Consider the following 17,021-nt stretch of genomic DNA (forward strand, 5'->3'; position numbering starts at 1 on the left):
TCAGTATGCGCCCGTTCAATTTACGTATTGCTACGGATTCGTCCATATTGAACACCTGGTCGTGATTATACCTTCCTCATAATCTACAAAACGGAGAAAATCCCTACATCCACAACCACGGTCAACTTCGCTTCTTCACCACCAATGTTAACGTTGAAGAATCTTGTTCCTCTCATAAACCTGTAACAACCACAGAGGAAGCATTGAAGGGTTTGGGCTCTGCAATTCCCTCTTAAATGACACTACTCGCACATACAGATTCACATACTCCTGAACTGAGCGGTGTAAACTGCCATATTCACGCCTTGGAAATAAAAGAGCCACAAGTAAATTCTCCGCCTTGGAGCACTTGTCGGCAACACTTGATCTTGAAGCACCTGCAGAACTTTGATATTCGCATGATTCTTTTATCGCTGCATCCTTCTTTATAAATCCGGATGTTAATTCACACCATGCTGGCCGCCGAGATTAACCTGTCTTGTTCCTTTCCAACTCTGGATGATCTTGTACCTTCACCTACATTAGGCATGTAAATATCTTCTTTGGCATAGAGGCGGCTAATCCAGGTAATAAAGGTTTTCTGTAAGGTAGTGGTGGTCCGTTGCAGCCATTCTTATGGAACAATAGATACCACGATATGCAGTATGTCAGGAGAGGCCGCCTAATTTCGGTAGTCAAGGCTATCCACTCCACGTGGCAAAGCACATCACATTACACAAACCAATCACAGCTAAGGGAAGGGAAATAAGATCTCGGCCCAATCACAGTCAAAATGTCATCTGACATCAACCCAGCGACCTTAAGGCTACCAAACGCGCCACTACCAACGCCGCTTCACAGCAAATTCAGGAATGTCAGCAAAAAATAATTAGGCGCATCTGGACGAATCACAGCAAATGACCAACTGCTTATAAAATCGTAAACTGGACTATACTACAAATAATAAATTCGAAATATGTATATATAAAAAAAAATATTACAAAAAAATGAAGGCATGGCTACAAAAGCACTATAACGTTGGTAATGCGGATCGCCAGTAAACAACAGTCGGGCTTTGTGGTCGCTTGTTTTCACGCATCTGAACAGGAACGGGAAAAAACTTTCTCAGGTTTCTTAAAGCATTTTGCATCCCTATTCAACATGAGCAAGAAAGAGCTAAGTGATGGTAGTGCTGTACAAATGCTAATGAAAATTCTTATGGCTGGCGAGAAACTAGATGTGTTAAGCGATGTGAAAAGGTGGGGGTCTGTGATATTGCCGGGCAGGCAATGAACATATTTGCCAAAATGGATCCGTGTAAGAACAAGCCATTAAAATTTAAATAAATACAAATGACCTCTACATATACTAGATGTATGATAAAAGATAGCAACTGGCACAAGGTTCTTTTCCGAGAGCTTTATTGTTAAAGAGAAGCCTCAACCATCAACTTCAGCTTCACCATCAAATTTTGGCATCATAAGCAGCTTCAACATCAACTTCAGGTTCAGTAGCAAGTTCCTTAACGCAGCTTGCTTAGGCTTCGAAACTTCAGCCAGGAGTTGAACCTGATGACATCATCGAGTAAAACTAAACGCAATATTCATTAGCTGTCCTTATATTTTAGACTGCCACCATTGGTGAATAAATTTTTTGAAATGTTCCTGGTATTATTTTAAAACATATGAACAGTAAATAGAACATCTATATTATAGAAAATAGCGATATGTTTCCGTGTACAGTGGTACTATACTTGCGGTCAATTAGAACCCACAGAGGTCGCATTAAGTAAGCAGATAAGTGAATAACAGAACATATGGGATTAATTTAATAGAACCCAGCTTCCGACCCCAAACTCCACTTTTTGGCAATAGAAATGCTTTATATTTGTAGTAAAAACCAACATCTTAATTTTATGATATGGTACGCTTACACAATTAATACTTAAGAGAAATAAAAGAAATACGGTCATGCAAGTTAATGTCCATTCAAATAATGGACTTAACTCCTCCCCTCTCACACTACAGCCCAACAGATGGTCAGTCAGTCCCTCCCTCCCCCACCCCCCTGGCCGTCCCAAGGAGATGTGGCAGGATAACCTCAAGCAAAGTTAGGAAATATAATTGGCATTGCTGGATTCATGGTGAGATATTTTGAATAAATGTCATATATTTTCCACAAAAATCTTATAATTACACCTAGGGCAATTTTATCTAAAAATTGTATGTTTATCAAAAAATATATATCAGCTCTTCAAAATCACCAAAATTAAGAAATCCCAACAATGTAAATATATTCTGTTGAAATTCAATATAAAATTTCATGACTAAAACAAATATCTACAGTTAATAAAAAAAAACATAATCTTCAACACATCTATCAATCAAAAAACTTTATCACCCTCCACACTCTTTAACCACCGTCAGTCCCAACCTCCCCACCCCCCACCAATCCTCCCTTTCCAAGGTTTTAACATTTTAGTGATAAATAATACCTCAGATTAAATTAGGATAATATAATTGACATTGCTGGATTCCTTATTATAAGACCAAGTATTTGAATATAAATATCATATATTTTGGACAAAAGATAACATACTTACTCCAGATTAAACATTTTATCTAAAATTGAATAACACAAAAATATTTTATTTATATTCAAAAATCACAAATTAAAATTGGCAATATAAATTATATATTCTGACCAAACCAATTATACCCAGATTTACTGAAGCTAAAACAATACTTCAGTTAAAAAAAAAAATTCTTAGTATAACAATTAAGTCAAGACATCTCTCCCCCACCCCCCACCAACCTCCCAAGGATGTGTGGGATAACACACAAATACAATAAATAATACCTCAAACTAAAATTAAGATAATATAATAAACATTGCTGGATTCCTTGAGACCAGAATATTTTAATATAATATCATATACAAAAAGATAACACTTAACTCAAATTAAACACTATCTAAAAATGTATATTTAATCAAAAATATTTTATATTCAAAATGATCCCACCAAATTATAAAATTCAGCAATCTAAAAACGCTATATTCTGGCTGGGTAATTTGTATGAATTTTATGAGCTAAAAGCAGGCGATCCAGAGCAGGGTGGCGGGTGAGAAATTAGTGCGAATCTAAAAATAGCTCCAGGCGGGCCTCACCGCGTTGCTGTGAAAAAATCCGCGTTAAGTGATGAAAGTTCAGCTTTAGCAAAACGTATATGCAACGTTAAGTAAACCGTCATGAGGTCCTGTATACTAACTGTACATGCATTGGCGTTAATCGTCTGCAACTGTTTCTTTACCATTGGTAGTTGCAGCTGCTTCAATGTTCCTTTATGTATCAAATAAAATTGCCCAAAACATACGCCTAAATATAATTTTTTAATTAAATTTCACTACAGCTACAGCCAGTGTCTATTTTCTTCAGTAGAACCATCGTGTGTTTTAATATTCATTATAATTAATAGATTGTATTGTATTGTTCATTTTGCAGATATAAAGATTATTTCAGTGGAAATACTGTGTACATATTATTAATAAACAATCGCCAGATCTTTAGAACATATTTTTAAAAGATAAATGCGGCGTATCCATAAATATACACGTATATGTGCGTTAATCCATCTCTTCTTTTGCCATTGAGTAGTTTGCTACTTTTATTATTTGGTTATTAACTTACTGAAGCTATATACTGTATATTACTGATGTACTTCGATAATTCGGACCCTTTAATCCCGGATTTGGATCATCGAATAAAATCAGACTATCATATCAAATTTCTGGTTCTGGGATTGTCCCAGTTGCAATTAGAGGTTGCAATTCAAATTCTATTATCTACTAAGAAATAACAAGATCCTGGTGCACCTCTTAAGATTAAGAAAAAATAGACAACTCTTGAGTGCTGAAGTGGAAAATGGACTCTCCTATGATGGGCATTCAAATAAAGAACATGGCTACATGTTTTATGGACCATCCTATACCATATCCTTTTTCATCACACTGTAAGCCTGTTTAACATACCTATGTGTTTCTGATAATTACCATAACATATATATATTTATATATTTGGCGGTTGCTACAAACACAAGGCCTCACACAGCCATACAGACTGCCACAGACTGACAAATTTTTACCAACCATAAAGACAGTTGAAGCTTTAAACATCCTCACAATGGATCTTGAATATTTCCAACTGTAATCAGACAACACCTAAGTTACCTCAACAATTGCCTCCAGTTGCAATATCAAGTCACAATGTCACTACTAAGATATATGATCTCTGGTACTCGAGATTAAGAAAGCGGGCGACTCAAATTTACTGGTGAAAAGCGGACTCCTATATTGAGGCCTCAAATGAACACAGTTTTACCCACTTCATAGCGGTTTCCTTAACGTTTACATATCTGGGTGCCTTGAAATGAACTTTCGCAGTATGATTTTCTACCACCTCTGACAGTGAGTATCGAGGCATATTTTAGATTTGCCCCAACAACACCTGCTGACTCCTGTTTTTAGCTCATAAAATTCATACAAATTACAGGCAGAATATAATTTACATTGCTGGAATTCTTATAATTTGGTGATCTCATTTGAATATAAACATCATATATTTTTAGCTTTAAACACAATTTTAGAATAAAATTTTTCTCTAATTAACTATAGTATCTTTTACAAAATATATGACATTTATATTCAAATATTCCTAATCTTCAAGGAATCCAGCAATGTCAATTATATTATCTAACTTTAGTTTGAGGTATTATTTATTAAAATTTAGTAGTTATCCCACATCTCCTTGGGGACGATTGGTGAAAGGGGGGGAGGAGGACCAACCAACCATCTGGCTACCCTGCTGAAGGAATTTTATTTTTTATTAACTGAAGATATTTATTTTGGCTCATAAATTCATACAAATTACCGGTCAGAATATAATTTACATTGCTGGAATTCTCTTATAATTTGATGATCCATTTTGAATATAAAACATCACTTATTTGCTTCAAACTTACAATTTTAGATTAAAAAATTTTCTCCTAGTAACTATAGTATCTTTTGTGCAAAATATAGCATTTATATTCAAAAATATTCAATCTTACAAGATCAGCAATGTCATTATAATATCCTAACAATCTAATTATTTTAATACTAAATGTTAAAAACTCTGGAAGGATTGGTGGGGGTGGGAGGTTTGGGACTGACGCAGGTTGGAAGAGGGGAGGCAGGTGGGGTACTGATTGACAGATAGTGTAGTGAATTATTTTTTTTATTAACTGAGATATTTGTTTTAGCTCATAAAATTCATACAAAATACCGTCAGAATATAATTTACATTGCTGGAATTCTTATAATTTGAGTGATCATTTTGAATATAAACATCATATATTTTGCTTTTAAACTTACAATTTTTAGATAAAATTTTCTCGGTACCTATATTATCTTTTTGTGCAAAATATATGACATTTATATTCAAAATATTCCTGGTCTTTAAAGGAATCCAGCAATGTCAATTATATTTTCTTTAATTTGAGGTTATCCCACACATCTCCTGGGACGTTGGTGGGGGTGGGGAGGGAGGGACCGACCCACCATCTGTTACCGGCTGTGTAGTGTGAGAGGGGGAGGGAGTTGAGTCCATTATTTGAATGGACATTAATTGCGACTGTATTTCTATTTCTCTTAAGTATTAATTGTGTATGTACCATCATAAAATTAAGATGTTATTTTTACTACAACATAGGTATGTGCCTTCAAAAGTGGAGTTTGGGGGTCGGCCGTTTCTATTGGAATTAATCCTATACTCTCTGTTGTTCACTTAACTGATTTCACTTAACGCGGACCCTGGGTTCAATTGACTCAGTTAAGGGGTAATAACTTACACATAGCTGTATAATGCAATATTAACCCCTCATCGGTTAATTCGGACAATCGGCTAAACGGACACCCTTCCCTCCTCCCTATTAGTCCGTTTTAACGAGGGTTACACTATACTTGTATTATATTTTTTACATAAATTTTACTACAGCTACAACCAGGGTCTTTTTTTCCTAATTTTCTCGTAGAACTATCGCCCGTCTCCTTAGGTTGTAAGCACAAACGAAAACAATGGCGCCCCATCTCCTCTTTGTGACCATATTATATTCATTTATATTGTATAAGGTGCACTCAGAAACATTATTTAAAGAATATTGTTTGCACTTTTCATTAATTGTATTTTTTTTGGGGGAAAGAGGGTGCCACACAAAAGATATGAATAGGTCACACTTAGGAACGCAGATTCCATTATTATTGCTTTATTTTAATGGTAATTATTGATTCACGAGCACGATGATTCACCTTACACTGCAATAATAGAGGACACATTCCGTCGTTATTCGAGGCTTTACTGCATTGTACAGCGGTCTTATGTGCTCTTGGTTATCCACAGATGTTCCTTTACCACTTGGTGGGATGCCTGAGTTATACAGCTAAACTGGCAACGACGATAGAACGGCTTGACCTTGCTGCTGCCAAGATTTAAGTCCGCGTTGCCTCCACTGCAGGATCTCCCAAGCTATACCACTTAGGTATGTTATTTTTCCTTCTGCAGGAGTGGTAGGACCTGGATTTTCTAGCTGTCACCTTTATCTAGATAGCTTTTTAAAACAGTGCAACTTACTAGAAGCGTTATGTCCTAGGTCAGTCCCCTATAATATTGTTGTCGGTTCACCATATTATGCTATTTTCTATGCTTGTGAGGTCAGCCATGAGTACCTGAGAGCATGGTCTGGGTTTTGTTGCCATCAGAAAAATTGAGGCAAGTTTACAGTTGGGTGCCCTTCCTATCACATACCCAATTTTACGGAGTGAGCTGGGCATTATAAGTTTATTGTGACCCCATACTCATTCTGTGAGCAATAGTGCAAAAAGTATTGCTTAGTGAACCTAAGGGTGTAATCCATGGGTCAGGTATCAAACCCTCCGCCCCCTCTGGGGATTTATGGAGTCCATGTTTTTGGGTTGTCTGAGCCATGTCTCAGTATCTTTTGTTTGCCAGACACATTCTCTGATAAGAATTGGACCCATGTTATGTAAGAGCAACATGACGCCCAAATCTTTGCAAACCTGACAGAGGCAAAAAAAGCTGTCTTGACCTATTTTACTAGAATAAAATAAATGTGATTTACATTTCACAGTTATTATTCATCTTTTAAAGCGTGACGGAAAATGCTGTGGCAAAACAGTACTTCATATCGACAGTAAAGGCATGGCTTTACTCAAAGTTGAGACAGGAAATAAATTTACATAATCTATTATCATACTCACTTATACATTCAAATTTTTTGACCGGTTTACCAAAATTGAACTAGTGTTTCACATAGAAAAATTTTACAGTCATTCATCTTCGTTAAAAATTTCAGTTGTCTTCAGTTTTAAAAAGACCAGGTATGATTTTACTCTACAGTCAGAAAAATCACAAAATCTAGTCATCATGCTCAAGGATGTAGTCCATGAGATTACAAAATTCTGTGTCTTCTTCATCCTCATTCTTCTTTGGGACTTATCACCACATCCACCAGCTCTTGTGGCATGACGGTACCTGTCCACTTGAACTTCCAATTTTCCTTCTGTAAGTTCCCAACCATGAGCTTCTGGTGTAAATAGCTTGTTGATTTGGCTGACTGATTCCAAATATGAGCTTGATAATTAGCCCTTTTGATGTGCATTTTCAAGAACTCGCAAGGAGGAAGAGGCCATGTCCATTCCATCGCAACTTGTCAGCAATGTCTCGGTTTGCTACTGGAACATTCTTGGAATTTTATGCCTCAGTTTGTTCAATTCAATTTCAATATTTATTCCTTGATATAGGAAGTAGACTAGTGTGTCACTAGTACCCCTATACACAACAACACCAGAAGCATCTAAGAGTACAAGTACAGTGGTCCTCGCATCTTAACACACGTTCCAGGTCGCTCAACGGAAATTTCGTAACTTAAAACCACAGCAGGATGGGTAATTGGTTCCAGCTCACCGAAATTACATACAATGTAAAAAATAAATGCCAAGTCACTTACTTTGGAGGTGTGTATGTAGAAGGCTCTTGGTTGATGATGATGATGATGATGGGAATCACAAGGTGGAGGAGAAGGGAGAAGAAGAAGTGGGGGTGGAAGAGAAATCACCCCATGCTTCATGCCATCATTTCATCCATAAAATTTAAGTTCACTAGGTGTAATTCAAGATTATTTTCTTTAAATCAACACTGCACTATATATGTCATATGTAAAATAAATTTCAGAATGACTACAGTAAGTAATTGTACTAAAAACGTGTAAAATAGTTCTCCGTCAGGGGGTGGAGTGTGGTCCAGCAGAGGAAGTTCGTGTGGGGACATCTTAGGAGGTAGTGACAAGGTGCGCTGTCGTCTTCTGCATAATGCACAGATTGCTCAGGATGCGGGATACCAATCTCAGCAAAGTCATACCCAATGATGACACGGCAGCAATCACATCCATTTCGCATCTCTACCTATATAGACATGCTGAGAGGTCGTTTACGAGGACATCGTAAGTGGGCGGTCGGGATGGTTGCTTCCAGCTTTCTGTTTGTAGATTTGGGTTATAAGCTGTAAATGTTCAGGAACAACATTGTCAGGTGTGGCCTTGTCACAACCAGTTTTGGCAAGGCCATCTGCTGCCTCATTCCCCAAGATAACGACATGACTGGCACCATAGGTGTCACAGGACGGCCTGCATCCTGAAGGGATGTTAACCGATTCGAGGATGAGGTCCTGATTCTTCAAATGCGACCAGAGCAGACCTGGAATCGCAGCAGACAAGGGCAGAAACCATCGGCTTTCCTCAACGGAAGATAGCAATGAGGGCTATCAGTTCAGCCTGGTGGAGGATGCCTCACAGAAACTCTGAGAGAAAGTTTGATAGGCTCAAGGGGAATCAGGCGAGATGTAGACACCAGTCGGCCCTACCTGCAGCTGGGTCAACAGAGCCATCAGTGTAGAGACGACCCTACCTGGGGACCAGTGGGAAAATCCTGGAGAGGTGGTATTTGCAGAGAATAACAGGATTCATGTGGGATTTCGAGCGGTCCACGAGGGCAATCACTTCAGGTTGAAAATCCAGCCAGGAGAAGAAGACGAACCAACAGCAGGGAGGACAACAATATCAGGCAGGAGGTCGTGTCTGAAGGGCCCGGATGAGTGACCTCGCCACTGTCTTCTAGATCAGTGGTTCTTAACCTTTTGAGTCACAGACCCCTTTGAGAATCTGGTGAAAGCTATGGACCCCTTCCTAGAAAAAAATGCACATAAGCACATAAACACAACTTTGCATGCAATGAATATACAGTCAACCTCACTTACGCGTCCCACATTCCGCTTTCCACGCCATACGGTGCCCTGCCAGAACCCAGATGCTCACATGCCGCGTGGGTGTACCACGCCGGGTGAAGTATAATTTTTTATTTAGCTCATAAAATTCATAAATTATTCGGGCAGAATATAATTTACATGCCGGAATTCTTTTCAATTTGATGATCATTTTGAATATAAACATCATAGATTTTGCATTAGACATACAAATTTTAGATATAATGTTTACTCTGAGTAAATATGTTATCTTTTGTGCAAAATATGACATTTATATTCAAAATATTCCTGGTCTTACAAGGAATCAGCAATGTCAATTATATTATCCTAACTTTAGTTTTGAGGTATTATTTATTAAAATTTAGTGGTTATCCCACACATCTCCTTGGGACGTTGGTGGGGGTGGGGGGAGGAGGGACCAACCGACCATCTGTTACCCTGTGAAGAATTATTATTTTTTTATTAACTGAAGATATTTGTTTTAGCTCATAAAATTCATACAAATTACCTGGCCAGAATATAATTTGCATTGCTGGAATTTTTACAATTTGATGATCATTTTGAATATAAACATCATATATTTTGCATTAGACATACAAATTTTAGATATACAGTACAGTGACCCTCTTTTAACGAACTCAATCCGTTCCAGAAGGTAGTTAGTTAACCGAAAAGTTCATAACCAAACCATTGTTTCAATGGGTTTGGGTAATTGGTTCCAGCTCACCAAAATTTCCTAAATTCAACAAAATGGTAGAAAAGTTCACTTACTTTGAGGTGTGTATGTAGAAGGCTCCTGGATAATAATGATGATGATGGGAATTAGAATGGGGGTGGAGGAGGGAGAAAAGAAGGCATTGGGGTGGAAGAGAAGTCACCCCATGGTGCCATTTCACCCATAAAATTTTAGTTCTCTTGGTGTAATTCAAGATTATTTTCTTTAAATCAACACTGCACTGCATTATATATCGTCAATATGTAAAATAAATTTCAAAATGACCAATAATTGCTTGAAAACACAGAAAAAAAGCGTTCAGTTGAAGAGTCTCAAGCAAGATGTTACCTCCAGTGAAAACAGAGAGACTAACACCTGTTTGCTGTGTTAAGAGGCTGATGCTGCGATTAAACTAGTCACTTTACCTTCAATTATGTTAAATATTGTTAAAATGACTAAAAATTGAATATTAAACTTTTAAAATTATTGAACAGTATAAACTTCTTGATATTTACTAAAATAGTAAGGAATTTAAGCCCTAGAACCGTTAATGTATTGGCGGCTGATACTAAAGCTGGTTGCCCAGTCAGTGCAGCGAAAACATGTTGAGTTCGGTTCGTAGAAATTAGATTAACTCGAATTTGCGTTAACCAATTGAAGATCCTTATGGAAGGCAGTTCGTTAACCGAAATTTTGTTACCGAGGCTTTCGTTAAGCGAGGGTCACTGTAATGTTTACTCTGAGTAAATATGTTATCTTTTGTGCAAAATATATGACATTTATATTCAAAATATTCCTGGTTTTACAAGGAATCCAGCAATGTCATTATGTTATCTAACTTTAATCTGAGTTATTATTTAATACTAAATGTTAAAATCTAGTTTTTCACCCAACCTTTCTCTTGAAGGGAGGGCTGGTGGGGTGGGGAGGAGGTTGGGACGGACCGACCATCTGGTGGTTGGAAGAGGGGGAGGCAAGGTGGGTACTTTGATTGACAGATAGTGTCGTGAAGAATATTTTTTTTTATTAACTGAAGATATTTGTTTTAGCTCATAAAATTCATACAAATTACCCGGCCAGAATATAATTTACATTGCTGAATTCTTACAATTTAATGATCATTTTGAATATAAACATCATAGATTTTGCATTAGACATACAAATGTTTACTCTGAGTAAATATGTTATCTTTGCAAAATATATGACATTTATATTCAAATATTCCTGGTCTTACAAGGAATCCAGCAATGTCAATTATATTATCTGACTCCTTGAGGTCCATGGACCCCAGGTTAGAAACCCCTGTTCTAGATGGAGGTCGGCCTCCGGACAGCAGGAGTCAAGTTGGCTTGGACATAGTTGCCAAGGATCCGTGGAATGGAAATGGTAGTTTTTAGGTAAAACTCCTGGACACAATCCTGTAAGGGGGAAAAGACCAAGTTCGGTATACAGTCAGTCCTCAACTACGGCGGGGTTAGGGACCTTTGACCAGGTCATAAGTCAAAATCTGAAAATAATACATAGAAAATCTAAAATGGGTGTTTCTTTTTCTTCTCAGCACCTTGAGAACTCTCACTTTTAAGCTTCCAGCCATATTAGGGAATTACTAATGAAAATTTTGTCAAAACACAGTCGCGATCACTAACGTCGGGACTCGAAAATACATAATTTGAAAAATATTTTATACAACTGGTCGTATGTCCGGGTGGTAGTAAGTCAAGGTACCTGTATATTGTTATGCGGTATAATTTAGTATTATAATTTTGTGAACTCGGTGTTTTGACTTTTCTATTTCAAGTAGCAGTTATTTTTGCAAGTTTTGGGAGATTTTCTTGTATATATTGATGTATTACTTATGTAGAATTTTTGTAGAATGTATTTCATCATTTTTGCAATGATTTATTTACATATTGAAAGTCTATATCATTCTAGAACTCTCCGAAGTAAGTTTCGACCTGCAGCGCCTGGATTTTGCTAAAATGCTCAAGGCATCTGACGACATGGGGAAACACTCACAAGCTGCCTAGGGAGTAGTCATCCATTTCTGTTTAGAGTGTGAAGTACAAGTCTTGTGACAGCTGAAGATAAGTGTGTGCAAGTACAGTATTGTGGAATTGTTGTGAGCAATAAAAGTGGAAAGACTAAGGAATTGTACACTGGTAGTGTGCTGACTATACAGTGACCCCTCGTTAACGAACTCAATCCGTTCCAGAAGTTGGTTCGTTAACTGAAAAAGTTCGTTAACCGAAACCATTGTTTCAATGGGTTTTGGGTAGTGGTTCAGCTCACGAAAATTTCCTAAATTCAACAAAAATGGTAGAAAAGTTCACTTACTTTGAGGTGTGTATGTAGAGGCTCCTGGATGATGATGATGATGATGATGATGGGATTTAGAATGGGGTGGAGGAGAAGGAAAAAGAAGGCATTGGGGTGGAAGAGAAGTCACCCCATGGCGCCATTTCACCCATAAAATTTTAGCTCTCTTGGTGTAATTCAAGATTATTTCCTTTAATTCAACACTGCACTGCATTATATATTGTCAATATGTAAAATATATTTCAAAATGACCAATAATTTGCTTGGAAACAGAAAAAAAGCGTTTAGTTGAAGAGAGTCTCAAGCAAGATGTTACCTCCAGTGAAAACAGAGAGACTAACGCCTGTTTGCTGTGTTAAGAGGCTGGATGCCGCTCATTAAACTAGTCACTTTACCTTCAGTTATGTTCAATAATTGTTAAAATGACTAAAAATTGAATATTAAACTTTTAAAATTATTGAATAGTATAAACTTCTTGATATTTACTAAAATAGTAAGGAATTTAAGCCTAGAACCGATTAATGTATTGGCGGACTGATACTAAAGCTAGTTTGCCCGGTCAGTTCAGCCGAAAACATGTTGTTGAGAGTCGGTTCGTAGAACCGTTAACGGAATTTTTAGTTAACGGTTGAAGATCTTATGGAAGGCAGTTAGTTAATCGAAATCGTTAACGAGGTGTTCATTAAGCGAGGGTCACTGTATATTATCTGGTGAAGCCCAGTTATGAAGATATACTTTGTGACTTATATATTTGAATTGAAGCCCATTTGTGAGAACATACCCTGTGAACAATTTTGTGAAGATCTAGTGACAACTAAAAGAGACTACAGTGCAGAGTGTGTTTCTGTGACCTCGTGGAATTCTACCTGCCTGTTGTTTGTATGTTCACTGATCCGATCGTCGAGAATTTACCGTAGACTGGTGGGACAGCCAGTGGAATTCGGCGACACTTATGTTTATATCTATTATGTAGTTGGGGCAATTCGAAGGGAATGATTGAAACCCGCTTTTTGACGCATTCAATATTTATTGATGTGATCAAAACCTCCAGAGGAGAAGGCATTCATAATATTACATGGTGATCCATCTAATACATAATTACTGATACATAATTAGTTAGTGTCAAAAATTTTTTTTAATTACAATTTATTAAACATAGTGACATAACACAAAGTTCATAACTCTATTAATCTTAGCTACACTTCATTCCGCATTGTCTTATTACTCTAGATAAGGCAGAAACGAGTAGGCATAATTAGTCAACAATATTTCAGTACTGGGGTATGTCATCACTAATGCTGTTCTGATAAGTGTGGGTCAATCACGAACCAGTATGGTGTTCTAAGGGACAATAATTACTGCATAAATTTTCCCAGCACAAATTCTCGGACAGGACTGTGAGCCAGTGTTCACTAGTGCGAGCAGAGGGCTGGTCTTCATAGCATCACTAGAGAGGATGATCTCCCTCATGGTGGGGAGGCCTGCCACCCACAGTAGACCATCCACTCAGCAGAACCAGGATTTGTCTGTAAACATTTATACATCTGGCGAGGTCACAGGTCGAAAGACTTAATGCAACACACGCCAGCACTGTAGTTGAAACCAGCGGCAATAACATCTACTGCTTCTTTATATACGACCTGACTGCTGGTAACCAGTGGTGGAAGTTGAGAAGCGGTGAAAGGGGTTCATAACAATATATTTTCAGTCTTTTTGCTGCCATAAACTCACATCTCCTAGGTTTGGTATCTTGTTTTTCTTAGCAACTTCCTGTTTATAGGTGCTTTAGTTGAGCTTGTAGGATTACATCTCCATTTTTCTGGCTTTCTTGGATTTCTGGAGGTTAGTACTGTACAGTAGTACGGGTATAGCCTATTCATACAAGTTTAAAGTTATTCGATGGCCTTTGGGTCAACCCAATATAATTGCAGAGCCAATCCTTTATTTATTTTTTCTTATAAGTCTTGGTGCTCCTTTTCATTTACAGTAGTGTATATTACAGTATGGAATATTAGTGATAAATAAGATCATATATAAAGACATTTTGTACAATGTATCATTTCTTTATGCACACAGATGTTCACTTGCTCCCTGGAGTTGATCCAAATGATTTGGAATGCCTACCCTCACAACCAATAAGCAGTGGCATCAAGCTTTTTCTGTACAATGTAGATGATACAAAAGTAGAGTGGGCCAACAGAGTGGTGCGGGCACTGTATCCTGTGCAAGGGTAAATAGTCCTTTGTTTTGTATTTATGGAAACTTTTATTTTTATTTTACAGCAACATAATTGTCTTATGTCTCAAAATACCATTTTTCAGTTTGTCTCAAATTAGGAATATGTATTTCTTGGTGTTATTGACATTTAATAAACTTTTAATTTTTTTTTTATTGTTAACATTGTTTTCATGGGATCTACTCTTTTACAAAATATTACACATTATCTTGCTTCAGCATTTCCATCTTTTCTGTGTGTCCTGTATTTATAAGAGGCTTTTGATTAAAAAGATTTATATAGGTTTTGCCTTTTATTGTGTGAATAAGACCATTTTTTTAATTGTAATTTATTTTGGAAGAGGCACAGCTGTGGGTTTGGGGATACCACCACAATTACTTGTCCATGATCAGTATATATTTATTTAATTTTTGCCTATCATTTGAGCCATCCTGATGTCTTGAGACATACTTATACACTGTTGTTCCTGCAGAAAATACACTGGCTTGGTATTTAAAAGGAATCAGTTAAGTCCTAAGGGGTGCAAAGACCTGGTGGATGCCTTAGCAAACAATGATACACTTAAGGGCAAAATTGAGGTTGAACATCTGGACATCTCCTCCCAGAGCATCACTAGTACTGACAACACTGAACTGCCAAGTTACACCAAGAGGAAACTGCCAAAGTGCAATTTTAATTAAGAATGTAAGTTCAGTAGCAGTTTCCAGAATCCTTGTTTTTACTTACCATCATCACCTTATTTCTCTCCGTATCATTTCACATTATTTACCTATTTTACCATTCATTTAACCCAGTATATATCCATAACTCTTACACTCCCCAAGTAACACTCAACAATTGTCACACTCCCCCAGTATATCTCAACATCTCTTACATTCTCCCATTATAATTTAACACTATAACTTTTGTACCCTGGGGGAAAACTAAGTTGGGGCTACTCATTAATTTTTTAGCCGTACAATTACATTAGAGATTCAATAGATCCTTGACGATGCAAGATTTGTTGTGATGCATTTTAAATCAGATTGGCAAACAAGCAGAACCCTTTCTTTATTATATTTGTCTCTCCACATCAACTTGTTCCCATCTAATATTCAAGTTTATGCCCTTCAGCCAAGCATCCTGGCATCACTGTATGTCTACCTATACAATATATCAAAGTGTTGTACAATCATAATAGATACTATATTCTGTAAAGGATCATAATACTGCTGGGTTATGGTGTAAGTGCAATTAACCAAAATTAATTAATATCTCAGAGGCTTATCCTAAACTCACCTCGCACTAGATCAATGGTTCTTAACGCTTTTGGAGCTACACCTCCTGACCCCTCCCTATGATAAACCTTGAGTACATAGCACCCACCTCCCTATGATAAACCTTGAATACATAGCACTCCCCTCCATATAATAAACCTTGAATACCGCACCCTCCTGTTCCTATGATAAACCTTGAATACATAGCACCCCCCTGTTCCTATGATAAACCTTGAATACATAGCACCCACCTGTTCCTATGATAAACCTTGAATACATAGCACTCCCCTCCAAATGATAAACCTTGAATACATAGCACCCCATTCCTATGATAAACCTTGAATACACTAGCACCCACCTCCCTATGATAAACCTTGAATACATAGCACTCCCCTCTATGATAAACCTTGAATACATAGCACCCCCCATTTCTATAGTAAACCTTAAATACATAGCACTCCCTCCTATGATAAACCTTGAATACATAGCACACTATGATAAACCTTGATTCATGGCACCCCCTTCTATGATAAACCTTGAATACATAGCACCCCCCATTCCTATGATAAACCTTGAATACATAGCACCCACCTCCCTATGATAAACCTTGAATACATAGCACTCCCCTCCTATGATAAACCTTGAATACATAGCACCCCCCATTTCTATAGTAAACCTTAAATACATGCACCCCCATTCCTATGATAAACCTTGGATACCATAGCACCCCCTTCCTATGATAAAACCTTGAATTCATAGCACCCCCTTCCTATGATAAACCTTGAATACACTAGCACCCCCATTCCTATCATAAACTTGAATACATAGCACCCACCTCTATGATAAACCTTAATTCATAGCACCCCCGTTCCTATGATAAACCTTGAATACATAGCACCCCCCATTCCTATGATAAACCTTGAATACATAACACCCCTGTTTCCTATGATAAACTGAATACATAGCACCCCCCTTCCTATGATAAACCCTTGAATACATAGCACCCCCTTCCTGATAAACCTTGAATACATAGCACCCCCCCTTCCTATGATAAACCTTGAATACATAGCACTCCCCTCCCTATGATAAACCTTGAAAAACATAGCACTCCCCTCCCTATGATAAACCTTAATACATAGCACCCCCCCC

The 17,021-nt window shown here is 37.4% G+C and overlaps 1 protein-coding gene across 2 annotated transcripts; it reads left to right on the top strand.

The window, feature by feature from the left end:
* The first annotated feature begins 6,495 nt into the window (after positions 1 to 6,495).
* On the top strand, positions 6,496 to 16,115 carry LOC121855080. Of its 2 annotated transcripts, XR_006086710.1 has the most exons (3): positions 6,496 to 6,551; positions 14,457 to 14,610; positions 15,089 to 16,115. XR_006086710.1 is itself a non-coding variant. In XM_042349906.1 (2 exons), the coding sequence occupies exons 1-2, from the start codon at positions 14,432 to 14,434 to the stop codon at positions 15,294 to 15,296; spliced, it is 387 nt and encodes a 128-aa protein (XP_042205840.1). In that variant the 5' UTR covers positions 13,363 to 14,431; the 3' UTR covers positions 15,297 to 16,115. The 2 variants fall into 2 exon arrangements, 1 of the variants encoding a protein (XP_042205840.1); XM_042349906.1 differs by lacking the exon at positions 6,496 to 6,551 and having other exon boundaries at positions 13,363 to 14,610.
* Positions 16,116 to 17,021: the final 906 nt, after the last annotated feature.

This window comes from Homarus americanus, unplaced genomic scaffold, assembly GCF_018991925.1.
Source record: "Homarus americanus isolate GMGI-L3 unplaced genomic scaffold, GMGI_Hamer_2.0 scaffold49411, whole genome shotgun sequence".
Lineage (NCBI taxonomy): Eukaryota > Metazoa > Arthropoda > Malacostraca > Decapoda > Nephropidae > Homarus > Homarus americanus.

Bases quoted from the DNA above. Each gene is read 5' to 3' on its own strand.
- LOC121855080 (XM_042349906.1), top strand. From the start codon at position 14,432: ATGTATCATTTCTTTATGCACACAGATGTTCACTTGCTCCCTGGAGTT. The intron at 14,611-15,088 runs GTAAATAGTCCT...TTGTTCCTGCAG, and splicing joins GCACTGTATCCTGTGCAAGG to AAAATACACTGGCTTGGTAT.